This window comes from Arabidopsis thaliana, chromosome 3, assembly GCF_000001735.4.
Source record: "Arabidopsis thaliana chromosome 3, partial sequence".
Taxonomy (NCBI): domain Eukaryota; kingdom Viridiplantae; phylum Streptophyta; class Magnoliopsida; order Brassicales; family Brassicaceae; genus Arabidopsis; species Arabidopsis thaliana.
Genome location: NC_003074.8, coordinates 10432246 through 10455599, shown reverse-complemented (window position 1 = coordinate 10455599; position 23354 = coordinate 10432246). Strand labels below are relative to the sequence as shown.

Here is a 23354-nt window from a genome sequence, read left to right as displayed (position 1 = left end):
TTTTTCTTTCTTAAAGATCATTATTGTTGCAAAACTTACAATATAGTGATAGTAAAAACCGATAATGCAAGAATTTTAAAGAAAGTGTTTCTGTTTCTATAAAACCGTTCACCAAACTCACATGATCATGTTAACAAACCATTTAATCTCTCTTGTAAAAATATATATTTTCTTTTGTAGTCATTTCTTAAGCAAATGGTTGACCATGTATTGATCCTACCTCGTCCTACCTCTCCAGTGTTACTATCAGAAATATTTTCATTTGTTTTCCAATGCCTCTATTTGGCTGCTTAATTAACTTACAAATCTTTAAATCGATACTACTTAAAATCGACCAAAATTCGTTAGATGTCGTGATCTAACGAATTTAGATAGTCGTTACGTACCCGTAACTTAAAAAACAATTAGATAGTCATTTTCTAAGTTATATACAAAGCAATACACAGTATACACTAATAGTTTGCACGCTATGTATATAAGAGACTATTTCAGAGTTTGTAACTCCTTTGATTATAAATTTTTTTTCATTTAAATTTGGTCGTTTTTGCCGCTCAATAGAAGAGGGGTTTTCTCTTTTCCTGAAAATGATAACAACTTGTTCTTCTCTTCGTTTGCTTTGCCCCACATCACAACATAAAAGCCTAATGTTATCAAAATTCCTCCAATCAAACTGCAAAATGAAGGACAAAATCAAAAATGAACATAATGGTTTTTTTCTTTATAGATATGTGTATGAAGACTATTGATTAGTATACCATCCGAGATAGAGAGAATCGTTGAGAAAAATGGTCCCCATAACCACTGCTATCAAAATAGACAGAGGCTTAAATATCGCTAAGTATAGAGGTCTTTTGTGACGTATTGCCCATGAATGAATCACATAGTATACTGAAGTTATTATTCCCTGAAATAGTTTACACATATAAAATAAAATTAATGTTAAGATCAAAAAGAAAATATTTTGATAATTTTCTTTAACATATATATAACATACCGTAGTAACAATTGTAAACAATGTAATATCGAAATGAATGATCCAAATGCTTGGGTTGTTCTTTTCGACTACTAGTCCAATCATTGAGGTCACGATTGAAATACATAGAATGTAGAGAATGGAGACTGTGAATGCTTCAGGATATTCTCTCATTATATGTGTCTATCCAATAAACATTAAAATTAAATTAAATGATGTTTAATAAATGAAGATATAAACCACGTCAATTTGTGTAGCTTTCTCCAAGCAGTCTAGTTTGCTATGCATTCATACATGTTTAGAAACTAGAGTATAAACTCTATAAATTAATAATGTTGGGACTATAAAATTTTATTAATTTATTTAATAGATATTATTTTATAAGATAAATTAATATTTATTAATTTAAAGAAATATTTAAGCAAAATATAACACTATATTTTTTGGATAGAATAAATGTCAATTGCTTACTCGACTATTCCGGTGAAAATAAAGCACACTAAAAAATTTAGAATATTTAGAAGAAATTGTGATTTCTGTCTATAATGTTGATGAAGAAGTTGAAGACGATAATGTGAAACTTTTAGAAATAGTGACACGTAAGAAAACAATTATTGCGTTTAGAACTCTTCACAACTTTTAGATGCATATCGAAAATACAACACTAGGAGTTTTTGATGCAATAAAAAGAAAATTAGAGATGAAGTTCAACAAGATTCAAACTTTAAAAAAAGACAAGCAACACTAAATTCATATTATAGTAGATTATTTTAAAAAGTATGCTTAAGATATTATGATTATTAATTTATGATATTATTAAGATCATATTTTTACATAGAGATTTCAAAAAATTTATTATCTTATTATCTTATCGATTTTGGTTAATTTTTCTATTGACCCGACTTAGAACCGATATAATTTATTAATTGATCGTGTTTATTAATTTATCGAGTATTAATTTATAGAGTTTCTACTATATTTTTATTATAAAAAGTGGTGTACCTGGAGAATAAAAGAAACAGAAACGAAGATGCCTTGTATGGTAAGAATAGCTCCTCCGATGAGCCAATCAGACTTTGACGATGACAACGGTGGAGAAAGCTGACGGAAGTTTAGATATGGTGGAGAAGATGCGACAAAGACACGTGGACCGTGGTAGAAAATCACCACAAATGCGCCTATTAGTGACAGTATCGTCCCCATCACTTTGGCTACACTGCTCCTTTCTTTGAATGATACTTTCTCCATCCTTTGTTAAAAATTTGACATTGATTGTGTTACGTTTTATTCCAATAGAAATGATTACAGAAATACCAGTTTATATGAATTTATTATATTCATGCAAACCGCAAACGTCCTTGTTAGATTTGGACCACAAGATTGTGCTATAGTGATGTAGTAACAAGCTAACTTCATATCATTTGAACATGAATGATTTCGTTTAGTTTTGGGGTCACGAAACTTTTCCTAAATAACTATTTTTTACGAAAACATCTAATGAATCAAATAAAGTTTCGTGCAGATTTATTCATGTTAGGTAAAATGTTTATAAAGTACGTGATATCACCTATATGTTATTGTTATATATATAAACTATGATCTTATACATTACTATATAGCGCATTGGATATTGTAGGAGAGTGATTTAATTAGCTCTATCCAGTACTTAACCTGATTTTAAACAAGAATAAACCATTCAGTATTTTGAACTACTTGGTCCAATAGCGAATCTGATTTGGAGGCCTAAGCCTGACTAGCTCGACCTCGATTACCTCGGAGACCGACCTAGGTACTAGCTAGAGAGGAAAATCTTGAAAGGTAAACTCGAATCTACACAAAAAGTAACAAATCGGACAATGGAAATATTCTCCTCCGAAGATGATGGAAACATGCCATATCGAAGAACCGACACCCTGAAGGTATAAATAGGGAGCTAGGCCAACCAAAGGGTCCACAATTCTCTACTCAAGAACCCTAGGCTTAAGTTTACTCTACAACAAACCCGAACTTGCTACTCAAGCTAGTTAGAAGTGATCTTTGAGCTTATCTTGACCACTAAGAAATTCCGCTTTCTTGAATCTATTGTCTTTAATTTCCCGGATAAAATTAACAGTGTTCGTTTTGCTCGCATAGATATATTATTAGTATATCTTAAATGGTCCAAATAAATATATTTGAAAATGTACATCTGGTAGAAAAAAAAGTTCAAGTTCTATATTAAGTAAGACGGCTGATAGCAAAAAGTATTGGTTAGCAACATAAGTTCTATATTAAGTAAGACGGCTGATAGCAAAAAAGCATTGGTTAGCAACATAATGCGTTGAACTGAATTAAAACCATCGGACAAGTTAATTTGAAGTGACTGATTTAAAGAAACTACTTCCAATTTAAGTTGCCTAATAACCTAATTATGCCAGAAACTTTGTTAGAATGTCGACTCGATGGTTAGACATTAATCTGCAAAACTTTTAGGAAAATGAATTAAAATAAAACCTGAAGATAACAGCGAGGATGAAGGTAAGAGCAGGAACAATATTGCCTATGGCGGAGGCTAAGGTTGGGTTGCTGTATTCGATGCCTATGCCTCCTGTAATAACATACATTGATCTGTTCTTTTTTTGTTTTGAATTTTTTTCAGCCAAAGATCATATATTAGCAACAGTTTAGTGGATGATAATTTCATAAAAAATATTGGAAGAAGGAATGTTGTATTTGGATATTACCCTAGAAAGCCAAGAAGTCCAATCTTAGAGAGTATTGAGGCACTTAGTGGAGGAAGTGATCTTGACCTGTATTAAAACATACAAATTAAATAAAAATCTATACAAAAGAATGGTCATAGAAAGATTAAAGTTATTTGAACCTGTTGGTGAAGAACAGAGAAGGAAGAAGGAGAAGAGAAGCAAGAAGATAAGAATAGCTGAGGAAAGGGTAAATGTTGAGTCCCTTTGAAGTTGCTACCTTAAACAGAGTACTTAGTCCGACGATGCTGGTTTCGCCTGCCAGCATCGCCGTCAAGAACACGGCCTCTCTCCGCCAAAGGCTTACTGCTCCGGCCATTGGAAATGGTAGAAAGGTTTGGTGTTGAAATGTGAGTCTTTGATTTGTTATCGCTTAATTTGTTTGCTTTTCATTTATGATAGTACTAGTTAGAGGGGAAGTGGTGTATTGTGGGTCCAATAATTGTTGTTTCTTGAATTTATTATAAGATTCCCTATTCTTTGCGCAGACTTGAAAACAGTTGTGCCAAAATATGATCATCCAATAATGGATATTGAAACCACTTCAATAATTATAGATATTGAAACCTTGAATCAGAAATTTTATTACCACTTCAAAATGTTACAATGTGTTAGACTTGTTTTTCTACGGCGTAATTCACCAAAAGTGGTTTTAAAAATGGATTTGACAAACGGTGTAAAAGGAATATGATGGTGTTGATCATATGTTACTAATTGGTATACATTAGCATACAATACACATAATTCGTGTAGTTCACTAAACTTGGGATGTGTGACTATACCGGGATATATACTTGGTGCAGTTACCTATCATTGCTTCAAAGAATATCAATTTAAGCTTTTCATATGTTCCAAAGGAGTCAAGGAAAAATGTTAACTCGTATTTATAAATGTTGGAGTATTTTGAAAAAAAAATCTAAATACACACATTTTTTTCCAACTCCTAGGTTCATAGAGACATAAGACAATTTTATAAATATGGTATTAATAACAGTATTTGTTAACTATTAGTAGTTTTATTGTCTATATTCTTTTTCTTTTTAAACTTGGTCGTTTTTGCGGTTTAATAGAAGAGGCGTTTTCTCTTTTTCTGAAAATGATAACTGATCCTTCTCTTCGTTTGCTTTGCCCCACATCACAGCGTAAAAGCCTAATGTTATCAAAATTCCTCCGATCAAACTGCAAAACGAAGGACAAAATCGAAGGTGAGTAGATGTTTTTGTTTATAGATATGTTTATGAAGACTATTGATTCATTAATACCATCCGAGATAGAGAGAATCATTGAGAAAAATGGCCCCCATAACCACTGCTATTAAAATGGACAAAGGTTTAAATATGGCTAAGTACAGAGGTCCTTTATGTCGTACTGTCCATGAATGAATCACATAGTATACTGAAGTTACTATTGCCTGAAATATTTTATTTTTAAAAAAGTGTTAAGATCAAAAAGTAGATATTTTGATATCTTTAAAATATATATATATATATAACATACCATGGTAACAATTGTAATCAAAGTAATATCGAAATGAATGATCCAAACGCTTGGGTTGTTCTTTTCAACTACTAGTCCAATCGTCGAGGTCACGATTGAAACACATACAGTGTAAAGAAAGGAGACTCTGAATGCTGCTGGATATACACTCATTATATGTGCCTGTCCAAAAATCATTATATAGAATAAATATTAGAATGAAATGATGTTTACTAAATGAAGATATGTGTTTTCCCACATGTATTATAACATCATCTCCAACCAAAAACCAAAGTTCACCCCTCTATGCATGGGCATAATACCCGAACCAAAAAAAAACGAACTGGAACCAAAGCAAAAAGAACCGAATCCGAAGCCAAACCAAAATGGTAAAATACTCAAATGAATCCTAAATTCTAGAACCAAAATAATTGGAACCGAACCCGAACCGAACTGAAATATTTCGGGTATCCGAGAATATCTAAATATGATTATATATCCAAAAATATTAGTTATTTTTAGATTGAACATTCAAAAATACCGAAAATATAGTTGAAAAATATATAAAAATACCAAAATATCCAAAAATACTCGAAAATATCCGAAAATACTAAAAAATATCTGAAATAAATATCCGAATGGGTCCTAATTAAACTTCAGAACCGAAAAAACCGAACCCGAACCCAAACCAAACCAAAACTGTTTTAGTTCCTATATGAATCCTAAACTCGAGAGCCGAAAGAATTGGAACCGAACTAGAACCGAACCAAATATCTGAACGCCTAGGTCTACTCTAAACCATGTGTTCGTATGTTTCCACCTTTTTTAATGACTAATTTTTGACTTAACCATAAATTTAAAATTATTTCTACTATATATAAGGAAAAAAAATTGGTACCTGAAGAATGAAAGAAACAGAAACGAATATGCCTTGCATGGTTAGAAGAGCTCCACCGATGAGCCAATCGGAGTTTGAAGATGACAACGGTGGAGAAAACTGACGGAAGTTTACATAGGGCGGAGAAGATGCGAGGAAGACACGTGGACCGTGGTAGAAAATCACCACAAGTGCACCTATCAGTGACAATATCGTCCCCATCAATTTGGCTAGACTACTCCTCTCTTTGAAAGATACTTTTTCCATTCTTTATTCACAAAATGAAATTTAGTGTGTTAAGTGTTTATTCCAAAAGAAGGCTAAGAAATAATCAATGATCAAACACAATTAATACGCATTTATTTCATTCATGCAAACAGCCTTGTATGATTTGGACCACAAGATTGAGCAATAGTGCGATAGTAACTTAAATCTTCATATCAATTGCCATAAATATAGATGCCGAAAACCTGAATTAATGTATGCATTGAAAGAAAGAAAGAAGAACATATTAAACGCATTTACCATAAATATAGATTATTTACCTAGTTACTGATAAGAGTATGAGACAGTTGTGGGATAGGGGTAAGGCGGCTAGTGGTAAAGAATTGGTTAGCAAACTATAGTGTTGAATATAGTGAAGTGAAAACTAACATGATTTATGGAAAAAAAAATAGTCGAATTGAAAAAATTATAGGGGAACTTTGAAGTAATTATTCTAAAGAACTTTATTATAATGCACGAAAAATTCATAGCGAACGGCTTCATCACATATGTAAACAATATCTTTCGGGATTAGTTCTTTTGAGTTTAATTAATTTCGGTTAACATAAAAAACTATTATAATTATTAAAATTAAATTAGCCGGAAATGGAATGGTTACAATTTCGACTTGTTGACTAGAATAATCCGAAAAACTAAAATTGAAATCAGCAAAAACTTAATAATTAGTCAAAGAAAACAAAAACCTGAAGATAATGGCGAGGATGAAGGTAAGAGCAGGAGTGATATTGTTTATGGCGGAGGCTAAGGTTGGGCTGCTGTATTCGATGCCTATGTATCCTGTGATCACATACATTGATCTGTTCTTTTTTTTTCCAGCCAAAAATCATATATTAGCAACATTTAGTGGAAGCTAGTTACATATTCGAAATTGGAGTAAGGAATGTGTTATTTGGATATTACCCTAGAAATCCAAGAAGTCCAATTTTTGAAAGTATTGAGACACTTAGTGGAGGAAGTGAACTTGACCTGTAAAACAAAAACATACAAATCAATACAAAAGAATTGTTATAAATGGTTTTAAGAGATTTTGACAAAGAAGAAGAAAAATGGTCTTGTAAAGATTAAAGATATTAGAAACCTGTTAGTGAAGAAAAGAGAAGGAAGAAGAAGAAGAGAAGCAAGAAGATAAGAATAGCCGAGGAAAGGATAAATGTTGAGTCCCTTTGAAGTTGCAAATTTAAACAAAGTACTTATTCCGACGACGCTGGTTTCGACCACCAGCATTGCCGTCAAGAACACGGCCTCTCTCCGCCAAGGACTTGCGGTTCCGGCCATTATTGGCATTGGTAGAAAAATTTGTTGTGGAATGTGAGTCTTTAATTTGTTATCCCTTTGTTACTTTTCTTTATGTTACAAGTAAAAGGAAATGTCAATTTATGGGTCCAATAATTGTTAGTTTCTTGAGTTTATTATAAGATTCCATATTCTTTGGGCCAATCATATATATACAATTAGGGAGTTCTCTCCCCATCTAAGATGTTCACATCAACAAAACAATAAATGATTAAAATTAAAATTAAAATGTATTAAGAATATGATTCAATTCAAATCTGTTTATAATAAATGAAAATAATTTTAAATACATAAGAAAAGAGTTAAGTATATAATAAATGAATCATATATATAATTTGGTAGTCCTCTCTCCATCTAAGATGTCTACATGAGCAAAACAATAAATGATTAAAACTAAAATGTATTAAAAATATCATTCAATTCAAATCTGTTTATAATAAATGAAAATAATTTTAAATACAAAAGAAAAGAGTTAAGTATATAATAAATGAATATTCATAATAATATATAAGTATTCATCAGTATAATATTTTTAACTTAAATATTGTATTTGATTGTAATACAAATTTTATGCATTTATAAAATATTGAAATAAAATTTCTTGAATTTTTTATAAGATAATTGTCAGTCTCTTGAATTTATTATAAGATTCCCTATTATTTGGACCAATGTACTATAGAAAAGGACCACTAGAGAATAGAGATTGATATATACACGCGTTTAAAATTCACCGGCCAATTTTCATCACTAGATTTCTCACACAAATTAGATTAGACAATACTCAATCTACAAAACTCATATAGTCATATCTCTAAATATATCTTAAAACTTAGTTTGGCTAAGGCATCATCACAAAATTTATATGTATGCCTCTTCGAGCCAAAAGAAATCCAATCAACCATTCCCTTTAAACATTTGATCTCGTAAGTGTAGCTGCTTTCAGAGTCAGTCACAATTCTTGTTTTGCCACTGCCTGGAATCTAATCTTCTGAGTCGTTTTCGAAGAAGACCTACTTCAGATACGTTTTTTATTGTACATAACATAGCTCACATGCACAAAGGTCGTTGCCTCCATTACTAAAAATTTGTTCAGATAAGGACAACTTTTCTATACTAACATGCCAATATGCCTTAGAACACTGGATTTGGCTAAAGCGCTAAAGCCATTGGCTATATGAAATAATGAATTATGGACACTGAAACCGATTGATATCAACGTTCCACCAATCACACTGCCAAATATAGATAGTAAAAACTGAAAGTGAAAATCCAAGATGAGTAATTAATACTAATTTGGTGATCCATCTTTTGATATATTAAACATTCTTCTTTCACCTTCCGAGATAGAGAGAATCGCCTAGAAATATTGCCCCTAGTACGACAGCGGTTACGATAGATAATGGCCTGAACATTGCTAGGAACACAGCCCCCTTATATCGCACTGTCCATGATTCAACAACATAGCTCGTCGAATTCACCACCCCCTAATGTATCATTTACACAAATTTAACAAAATAAGATCATTGATTAAAACTATATATAGAAACATTTCCATACCGTTGCGACGATGCATATCAACATAATTTTCGATCTCATAATCCATGCGCTAGGATTGTTCTCCTCCACGAATAAACTAACAAATGCACAAGAGATTGAAACGCAGACATTGTGGGAAAGTGCCAAGGCAAATTCCGACGGATATTCCCTCATTATATGTGTCTACTCCCACCAAAAATGTGAAGAAATTAAATAAATCAATAGATATACCTTGTATGACCAAAGTATTACAATGTTAATTTTCTTTATACCTGAACAATGTAAGCGACGGCAATGAGAGTGTATTCAACCCAGAAGACCTCCCCCGATGACCCAATTATAATTGGACGGTTGCGAGGGAGGTGCCGAAAGACGCTGAAGGAGATAAAAGGACGGCTTAGATGCGGCGAAGACGATGGGGCCATGGTATAGAGTTGCCACAAGTGCACCCACAATGCAAACTATTGTTCCAACTACTTTGGCTACACTCTGTCAGAATCTCCACCGCCACCATTGCCGTCATGATCCCGCCGTCTCTTTGACAGAATCTCCCAGCCATTTTTTTTGTTTTGTTTTTGATTGTCTGAATCTGAAACTCTGGTTTGACGGTTTGACCAATTTAGGAGCTTTAGAATCTCAACTTCAACTTACTTTTGCATCCCACCGCAGTAAAAGTAAAAACCACTTTCAACAATTATTATTACACTATTACTATATAGTTAAAAAAAAAAAATGTCTAACCATTAGTTAATTAGTAACTTAATTATAGTTATGAGGACAAAGATTTTTAGGATAATTTTTGAGATTTTTAGGTTAAATATCTTTTCTTGATGAGCAATTAATTTTCCAGTTCATAGTAAGTCTTAAATCCAGGACATATCGTCACCACTATCAAGGACTATAAAACAAATGAAAATTGGTCGCCAAAACCTGTAGTTATCAGTTATCACTAAAAGATGTTCTTAAATCTTAAGTGAAGAATTAGTCTTATTCTTAAGGATATTGGAATCATTCTAGTGTAAATCATGTGAAAGACTAAGAAAAAAAGGATATAAAAAGGACTTGTTAGATTGTGATTAGAAAACACTTGGATCCTAAAATTAAAGATCACATTTGTCTCATCAAATAAATTACAAAGACAATTCACATATGAATTTTTTCACACATATATATATAGCGTGATCTTCACTAGTTGATGATACTCATACATGTTCATCGTTCTTGTAACTTTCCAAGAGAGGAGCCTTCTGTGAACCCGATGGAGAATCAAGGTCAGCTTCATTGGCCTCCTCGTGGTTAGCCTTGTTATCATCTTCGACCAAGGCCACTTCCTTGGCTTTTCCCCACATTACCGTGTAAAACCCGATTGTTATTACCGTTGCCCCGATCAAGCTGGGATCATCATTCAAGCAAAGAAAGGAAACCAAAAGAGTTAAAGTGAGCTGAGAATTAGAGAATGACTAGTTAATATTTTCCACAGTTTTTTGAGGTATGGTTCTAACATAACCGCAAGTCCCAAACTAATCTTGGACTCACCCGTTACTATTTAAATAAAAGTGTGAGTTGTTTTTGTACCTGCCGATGTAGAGAGAATCTCGCAGGAAGATAACTCCCATTGCAACAGCAATTGCAATAGACAATGGCTTGAACATTGCAACAAATAAAGGCCCCTTGATCCGCAATGCCCACGTGTGGATAGTATTGTTTATGCAAGATCCAAACAATCCCTAAACATAGAAATAGAATCAACCAAAATAAAACCATTTTGCTTGTCAAAAAACTAATCACACTCATAATCTCTAGGGAAAAACACATGAGTGTAATTATATTCTCACCGAGCAAACGATCGACACTAAAGCTATATTCGGTTTTATCTTCCATGCACCCAAGTCATTCCCTTCAGTGAACAATGTGACTAGCGCGGTCCAAAAGCTAACGCCTATGCTATAAAAGCAAACAACGGTAAACTCGGCCGGATACTCTCTCATGATTTGAGTCTACAAAAAATATTGAGAACATATGATTCTATCAGAAAACCAAAAAACTCACATAGTGACATATATGTTATATATGCATATAGAGTTCAGACCTGAACAATGTACCACAATGGAACACAGAAATACTCGACCGCAAGGAAACCCGCACCAAGTATCCAATTAGGGTTAGTCGATTGCGATCGCAAAGAAACAGACGGTGGCGATTTAGCAATCACAACAGGACCATTATAAAGAGTCACTATAAATGCACCTCCAATAGAAACAACGGTTCCTAACATTTTAGCCACACTACTTGTTCTCTTAAAAGACACACTCTCCATCCTACAACATTACACCAAACGTTTTCAAATCATAACCTCATGGGCTAAACAATAAGGCCCATATACAGTTAATGGACGGAGGGTAATTTTGTAAATTGATAATGTAAAAGGAATATGTCAAATAGGATATAGAAATGTTGTTGTCAAACCTGAAAACGACTGCAAGCAAGAAGGTGAAAGCAGGAGTGAGGTTGCTGATTGCAGAAGCAAGTGTTGGAGAACTATAATTTATCCCTGTGTATCCCATTATGTTTGAACAGCATCTATATACATTATCAACACACATTTTTATTAATCAAATAATTATAACCAAAACAAAATAATATATTCCACTTTTTACTAAGAATAAATCATGAACAGCATCTATATACATTGTCAACACACACTTTTATTAATCAAAAATTTTATAACCAAAACCAAATAATATATTCCATTTTTTTACTAAGATTAAATCATATAAATAAACCCCCAAAAATTGAATTTATTTTTGTTTATAATAATAATAATGTTTTTAGATTTTTGCAGTAAAGTTGCAGCTTTTGGAACCAACTTTAAGCCAAATGTCTCTTTCTATACTTTTTATTCTCTAAATTTTGGTAAACAAAAACTGAGAATTTCAGTAACACTCATGCAAAAAATTTGATCTAATCAGGTAATTAAAGATCAAATTAACCTATTTCAGCAACACTCAGGTATTGCTTGAAATTAAAGAAAAATTTCAAGAACTGAGAATTTTTTATTTGGTAGAAAATTTCAAGAGATGAGACTTTTACCCAATAATCCCTAAGAGCACGATTTTGTAGAGAATAGAGAAATTCATCGGTGGAAGAGTTCTTGATCTGTGAAATTAAACAAGAACCGATTAGCCAATTTTCAAGATTAGATGAAAAATTTAGTATCGAGATCGAATCAAGAAGAGAGAGAGACCTGAAAGAGCAAAACAGAGAAGGAAGAAGAAGCAGAGCAGCGAGACCATAAGAGTAAACGATGAAGACATGAAAGCTCATGCCTTTCAAAGTTGCTGCTTTAAACAGAGTGTTTAAACCAACGTTTGCACATTCCATTATTACCAAAGCCGTTACCGGCAAAACTTCTCTCTGAAAGTATTTCCGCGCCATCTTCTTCTCTTTCTCTTTACTCTGTTTCTCTCTTTGATTTGTAGATTTTTTTTACATGAATTTTAAGATGAGAGAAACAGAGTTGTGTTTTGTTTTTGTTTTTTTTGATGGGGAAAGAGAGAAGAAAAGATGGTGAGTGGGTGAAAGTTAGATTTTCAGGAAATGTTATTGTGTAGTACACACACTTGAGAGATATATGAAGCAGACAAAAAAGGCCGTGTAACATGCTGACATGTTTATATGAAGTTTAAGAGAAAAATTGTGGAATGAAATTCAATTTTGGATCAGCTTATGTGAGTTTCAGGTTATGATTTAAGGGAGTATTTTGAATAGTAGAATATTTGAAACAAAGTATGCTTGAGAAGTTGAGATTCTTTTTACATTGGTTTTCATTAATAATTTAATAGATTTAGTTAATTTACAGATTTAAATTTTGATTTGTAGCAACGGATTTAAATTGACCATTTACCACTACTAATTTCATCATTATTTTTGGAACTTCGTTTTTTTTGGAGAAAAAGTCGAAAAAAATCTCAGTCTCTTTTTTATCTAGACGTTGAATACTCAATTATTTTTGGTTGGAAAAAATACACATAATAATTAAAATGTGCGTTTATTATCCAAAAAAAATTGCTGTTATTTTCATACTCATGATTTCAGTAAAAACAAATATCCACTTTTACCCTTACAATTAAAGCGATTTCAAAAAAAAAAAACCAATTTTACCTTTAATTTTTAACTTTTAGTTTTAAATGATGTGGCAATCATTTTCAATTTTTTGAATAGAAACTAACTTTTATCTTTATTTTGTTTTAAAATCAATTTTCTATAAGCACTAGCTAAAGAAATTATGTAACATGTTTTACTATTCAAATTGTTTATCACAAATAACAAATAATATTCAACAGCTTTTTTATATAAAAAATGATTTATCTTTTACTGTCCTCTCATATCGACTCATACACTAAAGAAAACCACTAAACCATATATATATAACTTTAGTAAAAGCTTTTTTTTCAAGTGTTAAAACCATTTTTTTTAGCACCATAGATAACTTCTGTAAACAAATTAGGTATACAACTTAGGATGAGACTCCAGCTTCTTGGAGTTGTGGAGGAAATCACGCAAATTTCCGAGTTTGGCATTTTGGAATCGGTGTTTCTTCTTTTGTTTTCGCTCTATACATATGTTTTCCTCCTTTGTTGTTTTGTCATTGTCTGTTCTTTCTGTAGATTTTCGTTATTTTTCCGGTTCTTATATCCTTTTTAACTTATGTCGAAACTTCGAAAATGGTATAAATACTTGGGGAATTGGCAAATATAACCAACAAAAATACTTTAATTGGTAAACTAACACTTCAAACAATAGAAAAAAATATTATGTATAATATATATAATATTGACAATACTATCATGTGTTTGTACATCACGCTCTCCTTCTTCTTTCTTTTTCAAAAGACATCCTATTGAATAAATCTTCTTCTCTTTTATGAAGTGTGCTCCTTTCATCTCTCTCTCCCTTTTCTTACTGTGTTTGTACATCTCGCTCTCCTTCTTCTTTCTTCTTCAAAAGACATCCTTGTGAATAAATCTTCTTCTCTTTTATGAAGTGTGCTCCTTTCATCTATCTCGCCCTTTTCTTACGAATCTTTACATACATCACCATCAACTAAACAAAAGTCAAAATTATATATGGATCAATCTTAAATGTCGATAGGATCACTCAAATCTGATTTACTCTATTTTATAACAACACCATTAGCGCAATAATACTCTGACTATATTTATTCTTCGTCAGCCAGAGAATACTAGAAAAATCCGGTGAAATCCTTTCGCCAATTATGTCAAATTAATCTTCACTTTCCCATCAAAGTTCATATGAGAATTTTAATTTGTAAATCCATGGAAAATAAAATTGAGAATTATGAACAACAAATTGACGATCATGTTATGGATTTCTTAGATCTAGAAGCGATAAAGGGTTTACGATGTTGGAAATTCTAAAGGGAAATAGCCAATAAATCGATTTTGATTTTGGAAGATTTTTGAGAGATACTATTCTATTTTGTGAATATACTATTTACGTATACATTGTACTATATACGTTTTAAAATGAATTGTTTGTTTTGATTAAGGATGTTAAGTGATTTAATCATTGTTTTAGATTAAAACCCTTAGGTTCCCTATATATTATCTTAGGGTTTAGTATCATTCCATCAAAAAATATATAATTGATTATTTGGATTCATCGGAATCAAAGTTTTGGTTTGAACAAATATATACTATTCTATTTTTCTATGATGATATGTATAGAATTTGGGTGAAGGAGTGTGTGGTGAAAGAGTGTGTTGTCATTACACACACCTCATGCGTTACTCTCTGAATTCGGCAACTTATGGTGCTAGATATTTAATTTCTTTTCAGGAATTGGTTATTTAGCTAATTTACCCTAAATACTTTACATTTTACCAAAAAAAAAAAAATTAGGTATACAACTTATCAACTTCCGTACAAATTTAATACTACCTTATTTTAATGAACCAAGATTAGATCTTCTTTTTATCAGGTTCATAAGATTAGATCTTCTCTTTATCAGGTTCATAAGATTATATCATAATCGCAAAAAAAAAAGCCAAGGCCTAACTAATTGTCTATATAATAATTGAATACCAAAACACATGGTTTAGACCATTCGCATATAATGGAAGCATGCCGTTTCCACACGCCATACAATAAAACCTAATTAGCTCACTAACAACTAAAATATATTCTAATATATAATGTTTATGCATAATATTTGGGTCTGCCCATAAAAAGAAATTGAAAAGACAAAACAATTATATTGGATATGACTTTTACGTCAGTATTTAGGAAAATAACAAAATCTAAAAGAACATTATTGTAGCCGTGAAACGTGATGCGCTTGTGTTTGTGTGTGTATTTCAATTTGATGGAAAGCTACGGTGTAAGAAATCAATTAGTGACAAAAGATTTTGTCCTACAAGTAAATAAAAGAATCAGAAACTTTTTTATTAGATGATAGAAAACGACGTCGAATACAAAAAAAAAAAGATAATAAGAAAACAACCTTTCACAATAATATGTACCACATTATTGTTCTGTCCTTCTTACCCGATTTAAGCCACCCCACCTTGTATTAATTGAATGCTTTGAATTAGTGTGTTTCTTTATAAAGAAAACCAAAATGGACGGACAACAATAATTAAATCAAATATAACATATATCAAACATTGTTCCAAACGTATTTTTTTATAAAGATTGTTTTCAGAGAAAGCTAATACATGAACCAACTCATTTTGATTATTTATTGACTACATTTTTGTCTTTGGATTAAGTTGCAACAAGAAGAGCACATAACTTACTTAGAAACCGCATAGGAAAACTTGTTAGAAAAAACCAGAAGAGTATTTGCAAAACGAAATATATAATCAATTGATAATTTTTTTGTCGAATGGTTTTCATTTTTATTGAGTATTTAGGGATCATATGGTGGATACAAACACATTGGGCTAACCCCATACAAGATGGTTACAACTTACAAAACATTAAGAATCAATTGATATTTGCGTAAATGGATATATCAAAATATTTAACGCATTAAGTGATCATATAGAAGTAATTACTAGAACCCCAAAACAATAAACTGCACATATATATGACGGATATATAAACTTATTCCAGATCAAAAATTTTATATAAAAAATAATATGGTACAAAAAAGAATGCGTTAATGTATTTGATGAATTATACGTCACGTAAAAAATAATATATTATCAAGAGAAATTATTCGTCCAAACGGCTAAAATTCATTTTTCACATGGGACATAATAAACCCTTTAGTCATTTTCATAACTATCTTTATCTTTTTAGCAAGTCAAATTATTTTTTACTGCTTATAAAATGACAGTTTCACATTTTCTTGTTCTACACACAAAATCAAGAACTATTCCCAAAAAAAAAAAGACAGACAATTCTATTAACATCAACAGAGAAAGATAAAGGATAAGATTTGGTCATAGGTCTTTCAGAACCATATCTATTTGAAAAATACATGATTAGAATACGTTGAATGCAATCTACCCAACTTAATTTAACCACAAGTACAAGTTTGTTATGATATATCTTACCTAAAACAAAATATACTTTCTGTTATTTAAATTAAATTTGAAAGCAATGAAAAATTAATTCCAAAAAAAAACATTTTAGGGTGTTATTAGTATTTATGATATACTCTTTTAGTGAGTTTTATAAAAAAAAATTGGTTTTTAACATTTTGCTCTTACTAAAAAGTTTGAATCCGTCACTACCTTGAAACCTTTAGAAAGTCGAGTATTCTTGCAATTTAAAAGATTTACACTAGCAACCAAAAATATAAGAAAATTAAATCTAGAATGATAAATTTATAATTATTTTTATAATATGTTTTTAATTGTTCAATGTGAGAAATTGTTCTACATTTGTAATTGTACTATTGCTAAATGCATGTAGAATTAATTCTCATAAAAGAAAAGAAAAAAACTATTAATGTCACGATAGCAATGGTCAATGATTGTTACGATAATGATAACGAAGGAACAGAAAGCGTAGCATTGTGAAATAAGCAATCTCTACACAAAGACCACAACAAAAGACACAGACAAAGTAAAATTTGCAAAAAGAAAAGCTAATGAAAAATTAACTATAACACAAAGATGTTTAGAAACTATCCATGATACGGTGGGGAACAGGAGAATTGATGACCTGCAAGATCTGAACAATCTCGGCCATTGTTGGCCGATTCGAAGGTATCTGAGAAGTACAGACCAGAGCAAGTTTCAAGACAGGCAAAACCTCATCTTCAGAGTATTGTTCCTCCATCACAGGATCAATACACTCCAACACATTCCCTTGTTCTAACATAACTCGAACATGGTCACTAAGTATCACAAAGCTGTCTTCACCATACTCCACCGGTCTCCGACCAGTCACCAGTTCGAGTATCAAAACCCCGAACCCGTAAACATCGCATTTCTCGTTGACCCTTAAGTTCTGACACTCTAGTTCAGGCGCTACGTAGCCTAAAGCGTTTTGAAACCTGTTGTTGTTCATTGTGTTCCCGTCTTGTGTTGTTAGGAGACGAGATAGCCCGAAATCAGAGATTTTCGGGTTGTTTTTCTCGTCGAGGAGGATGTTTGTCGGTTTCAGGTTGAAGTGGATGGTTGTTGGACGGAATGTGTGATGGAGATAAGCGAGTCCTTTAGCTGTACCGAGGATGATTTTGTATCTTACGTCCCAAGAAAGAGGCGGTGTTGAGGGTTCTCGTTCGTGTAACTTGGACTGCAAGTTTCCATTGGGGATGTATTCTGATACCAGAAGATGCAAGTCCGGTGTCCAGAAATACCCTTTGATCGATACTAGATTAGGGTGCTTCGCTTTCGCCAATATCCGAACTTCGCGATCAAAATCTTCTAGGTTTTGAAGAATCGGAGACGGGACAAGTTTCTTAACAGCCAAGTTTCTCCCTTGCTCTCCTAAAGGTGCTTTGTAGACTGTTCCAAAAACCCCTTCACCGATTCTTGAAGCTTTGTTGAGAAGTGACTCTGGGTTTCTTTCGAACTCTTGAGACGAAGACGAGGAACGTGAAGTTCTTGAGTTTAACAGAACAAGTTTACCCATCATTAAGCTTCTTCCTGATTTCGAAGACCCCGAGAAAATGCTTTCCAACGCATTGTCTACAAATGCAAGCCGTCTTCTAACAGACGCGTTAAGCAGCGTTATAATTATGACTCCAGAGAAGATGAGAATCGCAGCTGATATTGCTACAATCACTGAAACACTCAGGAACATTCTGCGGTGGAATGTTCCAGAACCACCGCTTGCTCGGTTTCCAGGCATATTGTTCCCATTCCCGTAGGAGTTTGGATTGATGACAAGAGGCTTTGGAACATTCAGTGTACAAGGACCTCTCAACAACGGTGAACAAATACCTAGGTTTCCTTGTATAGCACTCTGGTCTAAGCTTTGGAACACATCTCCCAATGGTAACCTTCCGATAAGTCGGTTAAACGAAACGTTAACCAATAACAGATTCTGCAAATCCCCAAGCTCTTTCGGTATTTCTCCACTAAGCTTATTAGCCTCTAGCTTTAAAATCTTGAGCTCTTGTAAGTTTGAAAGAGATTTAGGAATAGGACCGGTAAGATTGTTATGAGACAAACTCCTGCAACAAGAAAACTTGTAATCAATATACGAAAACATTTGCAATGAAGCAAAAATGTATACAAGAAACAGTGACTTACAACAATTTAAGAGAAGAGCAGTTTCCGATTCCTTCCGGTATAGAACCGGTTAGTGAGTTACCATCCAGTTGAAGTATCTGAAGACTCTGAGACTCACATATATCAGCAGGAACCGAACCAATCAGTGCACTGTTCCTAAGATCCAATACCGTTAAGTTCTGTAGAAACTCAATTTCAGGAGGAACTCTTGTGTTGAAATGGTTCCATGATAAATTAAGGTATCTCATGTGGATGAAGAGTCCTACTTCACCAGGTATACTTCCAGTGAGACTGTTATGCGAAAGATCGAGCCTTATGAGTGACTCGAAAAGCCTGCTTGAGCCTCTTGGGATCGAACCGGTTAAACCGTTACCCGAAAAATCCATTTCTTGAAGACCAAGATCAAAAAAACCATCAGGAATGTTACCGGAGAAGTCATTGCCTTTAAGCTGAACAATCATAAGCTCTTTGCATGATTCCAAAGACTCAGGTACCTCGCCGGAGAGTTTGTTCTCAGACAAGTTTAGATCCTTTAGAGACCTCAAGTTACTAATAGAAGAAGGAAGCTTTCCGGTTAACTCATTGCTGGAGAAATCCAAGTGTACTAAACCGGTCATGTCACCGATCCATGGCGGGAAATCACCGGAGAGCAAATTGTTCGATACATCGAAGTGATTTAAAGATTTCAGCTTCTGAAGAGTTCTTGGAAGTTCACCAGAGAAATGATTGGAACTTAGATCAACTCTGTTTAAATGAGGACAGAGTCCAATATCTGAAGGCAATGCTCCAGAGAACTGATTCCTCTGTAGTTGCAACTCTTTCAAGTTATGTAGAGAGAGTATCCCCAAAGGTATTGAACCAGAAAGTGAGTTAGAAGATAGATCTAAAGCTCTTAACCTCTCAAGTCTCCAGATTCCTGAGACGAAGCTAGGGTTACCGGAGAAACGGTTTCTTGAAAGATTGAGACTGTTTAAAACAGAGCATCGAAACAGAGTACTTGGGATTTGACCTTCGAGGTGGTTGTGGGAGAGAGAAAGATATCTAAGAGAGGAACAGTTGTTGAACAAATCGTCAGAGAGTGTACCGGAGAAGGAGTTTCCGGTTAAGTCAAGGTGTTGCAAGGAGGTTATTGAACCGAGAGAAGAAGGGATTTGACCGGAGAGATTGTTGTGGCTAAGATCTAGCTTTTGGAGATGGTTGTTGTTTGAGAGAGCGTTGATGTTTCCGGTGAAGTTGTTGTTGGAAAGTGAGAGTACTTTTAAACGTTGAAGCTTTTGGATTCCGCGGTTGATTTTTCCGGTTAAGGCTAAACCGTCGAGAGAAAGCTCGATGACTCGAGATGTTTTGGGGTTGCATTTGACGTAACTCCATGAACAAGGAGTGTTGTCGTCTTCGGTCCATGACTCAAGGTGTGAAAATGGGTCGTTGAGGTCTGATTTGAAGACGATGAGTCCTAAAACGTCGTCGTTTAGTTGAATTGAGTCGGTATCGCCATTGATGAGTGATGACATCATTGTCAATGTGAGAAACAGAGTAAATGAGATCATGGTTCTTCTCTGTTTGCCCATTGTGATGCTCTCTCTTGATGGATAGAGAGATACAGATTAATTTTTGGTATATAGGGGAAGAGAGAGTTATGGCATTTTGGTGAAAGATAGAAGAGAGAGAGAAAAAGAGAATGGAGTTAAGTTTTGTGCCAATGAGAAGAAACTCGAAGTGTTAGTGAGTAAGATTCTGAAGTTAGCTACATGACAACAACTTACAACTAGATCGAGTATACATATGATCACTAAGGCTAAATGGACCACATGGTCTTTATCCGGTCTAACCAAAATTGTCCGGTTTAGTCAATTTTCTCTTAATAGACATGTCTTTACTAATTAGGTACACACTATTAGTTAATGCCATTAACATGATTCCCTATCCTGCCAAAAAAATTAACATGATTCCCTAAAACCATGTTACAACTTACAAGGTTTTAGGGATTTATCTTCATTTGAGGTCAGAACACCCACTCGAATATCCGGAAAACAATATCATATTATAAGGTTTTACGAAGGTATTTTCATAACCTAATCCGTACCCGACTAATTATCCGAGTTTTTTAGATAAAATAATAGAAATTATTTGTCGAAAATATATAATTTTGAATCGTAAAAGAAATTATGATTTGTAGACTAAAAATATCGAGAAATTCTTTGGTTTATCGCTTCCCTTAGGATTTTAGCCTTTTTCCTCTGTTCTTAGTTTATAGCATCGTCCTCTTTCGATTCGAATTTTCTGTTTGGTAATTCTGTTGTTTTTAACTTCCCTTTCACAGGGCTTAGTTTCCGGGGAAATCATGTATTCCGCCGGCTTTAGTTTCTGGGGACTTTTCTTTTGTCCGCCAGCTTTAGTTTCCCTTGTTTGGGCATATGTATCTCTCCTTGTTTCCACAACAAGTTTTATTAATTAAATTTCAGATGACAAAAAAAAAAAAGACTAAAAATATCGAGACTATATTTAGTGCTTACTAGTTAATAGAATCAATAAAATATGGTCTTATCAAGTGTGTGTGTCCAATACATATAAATCTATAGTCTAGCAAATAATAAGATCATTGGACTACAACCATATCTAGCCCCGACTTGTCATAATAATAGAGTAAAAAGTTATATCACAAGAAAGGGAAGAGATGAGATAAAAAGATATGGTCAATAGGGAAAGAGACATATGAGAGTATGAGAATCCAAATAAAATATTTATGATAAATAAAAAAGTAAAGAAGAAAAGAACAAAACTAGGGTTTGGTGCCATTAGAATAAGAAAGAGTCTCGTGACTGACAAAGTTTGTGTAAAATCCACCGCACAAATTAGCTTATCTGTATTTTTGTCTCGACATCTCACTTTGTCCTGCCCACCTCTCAATTTTAGATTCAAATCATAAACTTAAATTAAGCTCTTTAAAAAGTTGTGAACAAATAACTTTAAGATTATAATTATATTACTAAAGGAGATTGATATGTTTCTTGGTTTGAGACATTAGTTTTTAAACACCATTGACTATGATTTGTGTTTTGTTTATTTTGGGTACATGTTGTTTTAATTAGACTTATAAATAAATAAAAGCTATATAAAAAAATAATCTTATAGAAAAGTTATATTGCAATTAGCATTTTTACGAAAATAGTTACAATCAGCATTATAATTATTTTTTCAATCAAATTTTGTAATTTTTATAATAGATAACCAACACATTTTTGAACTTACAAACTTATTTGGTTAAGACTAAAATCATGTTAGAAAAAAAATAGTATAAATAATATTCTGTGTAAATAAGTATTTTTTTTAATTTGTTACGCTATCATTAGAAAATACCTTAAATTTTGAATTTTGTAATAAATAATTGTCTTAATATTCATGATTAACAAATCTTAAATCTTTTCATTTTTCTATGGTAAACGATTTTGTGAACGACTTTTCACATAAGCACTTCGTCATGATTTATCAACACCGATGTTAAAGATTACCGTTAGTTTGTCGCCATTAATCTGCATAGTTAATGTTCAATGGGAATCAAATTCAATCATGATATAGAAATATTAACCTTTATCACTATTGAACCCGTGAGTTACAACAAATACATATACAGTAAAACCTCTATAAATTAATAATGTTGGGACTGCAATATTTTATTAATTTAGAGAAGTTTTAATTTATCGATAAATTAATATTTATTAATTTATAGAGAGATTTTCCTAATTTAGTAACTTTTCAAAAATTTCTAAAGGATTTTTTTCATTCTAGAAAATATCTTTCAAAAATCAATTACAAGTAAAACATAATATCATGTTTAGAAAACAACACTAAAAGTTTTTGATACAGTAAAATACTAAATCTAAATTTTAAATAAGAATAAATACAAATTTAAGCAAAAAATTATTAGAATTATATTTCAAAAAAATTTCTTACATATAATGTATATATATAATTGATACATTTATACAATTATTAATTTATGATATTGATGGGACCATATATTTACATAGGACTTTCAAAAAAGTTATTATCTTATTAATTTATCGATTTGTGTCACTTTTTACACTGGTCCCAACTCGAGACTGGAAGAATTTATTAATTTGTAAAGATTATTAATTTATCGAGTATTAATTTATAAAGGTTTAACTGTAATTCGATAATATAATTTTAAACTTAATAGTTACTCTACCAAAATATGTATGTGAATTGGTAATGTCTCCAGACTTTGATTTACCAATAAGACTTTACCAGTAATACCTCTCGAAATATTTTGTGTTTGTTCATATTTGAGTCTTTTTCCAAAACAGTTATATTAAATATTTAGATACTATAAGATATTTTATACAGAGAAAAAAAAAACAAAGCTACATTTACAACAATTAACCTACAGTTGCATCTCTAACCAATCTAAACATAGTAAAAGTAAAACTACAAAAATATATG

The 23354-nt window shown here is 32.4% G+C and overlaps 5 protein-coding genes across 17 annotated transcripts; all 5 read right to left on the bottom strand.

The window, feature by feature from the left end:
• Window positions 1-276: 276 nt before the first annotated feature.
• UMAMIT47 (nodulin MtN21 /EamA-like transporter family protein) lies at window positions 277-4197 on the bottom strand. 9 transcript variants are annotated; one of them, NM_113726.4, is made up of 7 exons: window positions 3837-4134; window positions 3697-3762; window positions 3467-3580; window positions 1976-2222; window positions 995-1156; window positions 756-904; window positions 283-670 (listed from the first exon to the last, which is right to left on the bottom strand). In NM_113726.4, exons 1-7 carry the CDS (start codon window positions 4031-4033, stop codon window positions 529-531), a joined length of 1077 nt encoding a protein of 358 aa, NP_566832.1. In that variant the 5' UTR covers window positions 4034-4134; the 3' UTR covers window positions 283-528. The 9 variants fall into 9 exon arrangements, with proteins under 9 accessions (NP_001327570.1, NP_566832.1, NP_001327568.1 ...); NM_001338938.1 differs by having other exon boundaries at window positions 333-670; window positions 3935-4175; NM_180311.2 differs by having other exon boundaries at window positions 333-670; window positions 3697-3738; window positions 3837-4059.
• Window positions 4198-4535: 338 nt separating this feature from the next.
• On the bottom strand, window positions 4536-7755 carry UMAMIT46 (nodulin MtN21 /EamA-like transporter family protein). Of its 5 annotated transcripts, none has more exons than NM_113725.5 (7): window positions 7431-7755; window positions 7253-7318; window positions 7036-7149; window positions 6089-6335; window positions 5212-5373; window positions 4977-5125; window positions 4536-4893 (listed from the first exon to the last, which is right to left on the bottom strand). In NM_113725.5, the coding sequence occupies exons 1-7, from the start codon at window positions 7634-7636 to the stop codon at window positions 4755-4757; spliced, it is 1083 nt and encodes a 360-aa protein (NP_189446.2). In that variant the 5' UTR covers window positions 7637-7755; the 3' UTR covers window positions 4536-4754. The 5 variants fall into 5 exon arrangements, with proteins under 5 accessions (NP_189446.2, NP_001325598.1, NP_001030788.2 ...); NM_001338933.1 differs by having other exon boundaries at window positions 6089-6264; NM_001035711.3 differs by having other exon boundaries at window positions 4554-5125; window positions 7431-7744.
• Window positions 7756-8699: 944 nt separating this feature from the next.
• Window positions 8700-9759, bottom strand: UMAMIT43-psi (Nodulin MtN21 /EamA-like transporter family protein). Its single transcript, NM_001338932.1, has 3 exons — window positions 9454-9759; window positions 9203-9364; window positions 8700-9129 (listed from the first exon to the last, which is right to left on the bottom strand). Exons 1-3 carry the CDS (start codon window positions 9604-9606, stop codon window positions 8977-8979), a joined length of 468 nt encoding a protein of 155 aa, NP_001319662.1. The 5' UTR covers window positions 9607-9759; the 3' UTR covers window positions 8700-8976.
• A 409-nt stretch (window positions 9760-10168) lies between these two features.
• Window positions 10169-12992, bottom strand: UMAMIT41 (nodulin MtN21 /EamA-like transporter family protein). The gene is made up of 7 exons (NM_113723.4): window positions 12426-12992; window positions 12272-12337; window positions 11648-11761; window positions 11271-11499; window positions 11017-11178; window positions 10757-10908; window positions 10169-10573 (listed from the first exon to the last, which is right to left on the bottom strand). The coding sequence occupies exons 1-7, from the start codon at window positions 12614-12616 to the stop codon at window positions 10384-10386; spliced, it is 1104 nt and encodes a 367-aa protein (NP_566831.1). The 5' UTR covers window positions 12617-12992; the 3' UTR covers window positions 10169-10383.
• A 4123-nt stretch (window positions 12993-17115) lies between these two features.
• AT3G28040 (Leucine-rich receptor-like protein kinase family protein) lies at window positions 17116-20676 on the bottom strand. Its single transcript, NM_113722.3, has 2 exons — window positions 18915-20676; window positions 17116-18835 (listed from the first exon to the last, which is right to left on the bottom strand). Exons 1-2 carry the CDS (start codon window positions 20459-20461, stop codon window positions 17332-17334), a joined length of 3051 nt encoding a protein of 1016 aa, NP_189443.2. The 5' UTR covers window positions 20462-20676; the 3' UTR covers window positions 17116-17331.
• Window positions 20677-23354: the final 2678 nt, after the last annotated feature.

Coding starts and splice junctions, on each gene's coding strand:
- UMAMIT47 (NM_113726.4), bottom strand. CDS start 4,033: ATGGCCGGAGCAGTAAGCCTTTGGCGGAGAGAGGCCGTGTTCTTGACG. Junction 3,763..3,836: donor TCTCTGTTCTTCACCAACAG/GTTCAAATAACT, acceptor GTTTTAATACAG/GTCAAGATCACTTCCTCCAC. Junction 2,223..3,466: donor ATCCTCGCTGTTATCTTCAG/GTTTTATTTTAA, acceptor TTTTTAACAAAG/GATGGAGAAAGTATCATTCA.
- UMAMIT46 (NM_113725.5), bottom strand. CDS start 7,636: ATGCCAATAATGGCCGGAACCGCAAGTCCTTGGCGGAGAGAGGCCGTG. Junction 7,150..7,252: donor GGACTTCTTGGATTTCTAGG/GTAATATCCAAA, acceptor AAAAAAGAACAG/ATCAATGTATGTGATCACAG. Junction 5,126..5,211: donor TGATTACAATTGTTACCATG/GTATGTTATATA, acceptor AAAATATTTCAG/GCAATAGTAACTTCAGTATA.
- UMAMIT43-psi (NM_001338932.1), bottom strand. CDS start 9,606: ATGGCCCCATCGTCTTCGCCGCATCTAAGCCGTCCTTTTATCTCCTTC. Junction 9,365..9,453: donor CCGTCGCTTACATTGTTCAG/GTATAAAGAAAA, acceptor TGGTGGGAGTAG/ACACATATAATGAGGGAATA. Junction 9,130..9,202: donor TGATATGCATCGTCGCAACG/GTATGGAAATGT, acceptor ATGATACATTAG/GGGGTGGTGAATTCGACGAG.
- UMAMIT41 (NM_113723.4), bottom strand. CDS start 12,616: ATGGCGCGGAAATACTTTCAGAGAGAAGTTTTGCCGGTAACGGCTTTG. Junction 11,500..11,647: donor TTGCTTGCAGTCGTTTTCAG/GTTTGACAACAA, acceptor GTAATGTTGTAG/GATGGAGAGTGTGTCTTTTA. Junction 11,179..11,270: donor CATTGTGGTACATTGTTCAG/GTCTGAACTCTA, acceptor TATTTTTTGTAG/ACTCAAATCATGAGAGAGTA.
- AT3G28040 (NM_113722.3), bottom strand. CDS start 20,461: ATGGGCAAACAGAGAAGAACCATGATCTCATTTACTCTGTTTCTCACA. Junction 18,836..18,914: donor TGCTCTTCTCTTAAATTGTT/GTAAGTCACTGT, acceptor TTCTTGTTGCAG/GAGTTTGTCTCATAACAATC.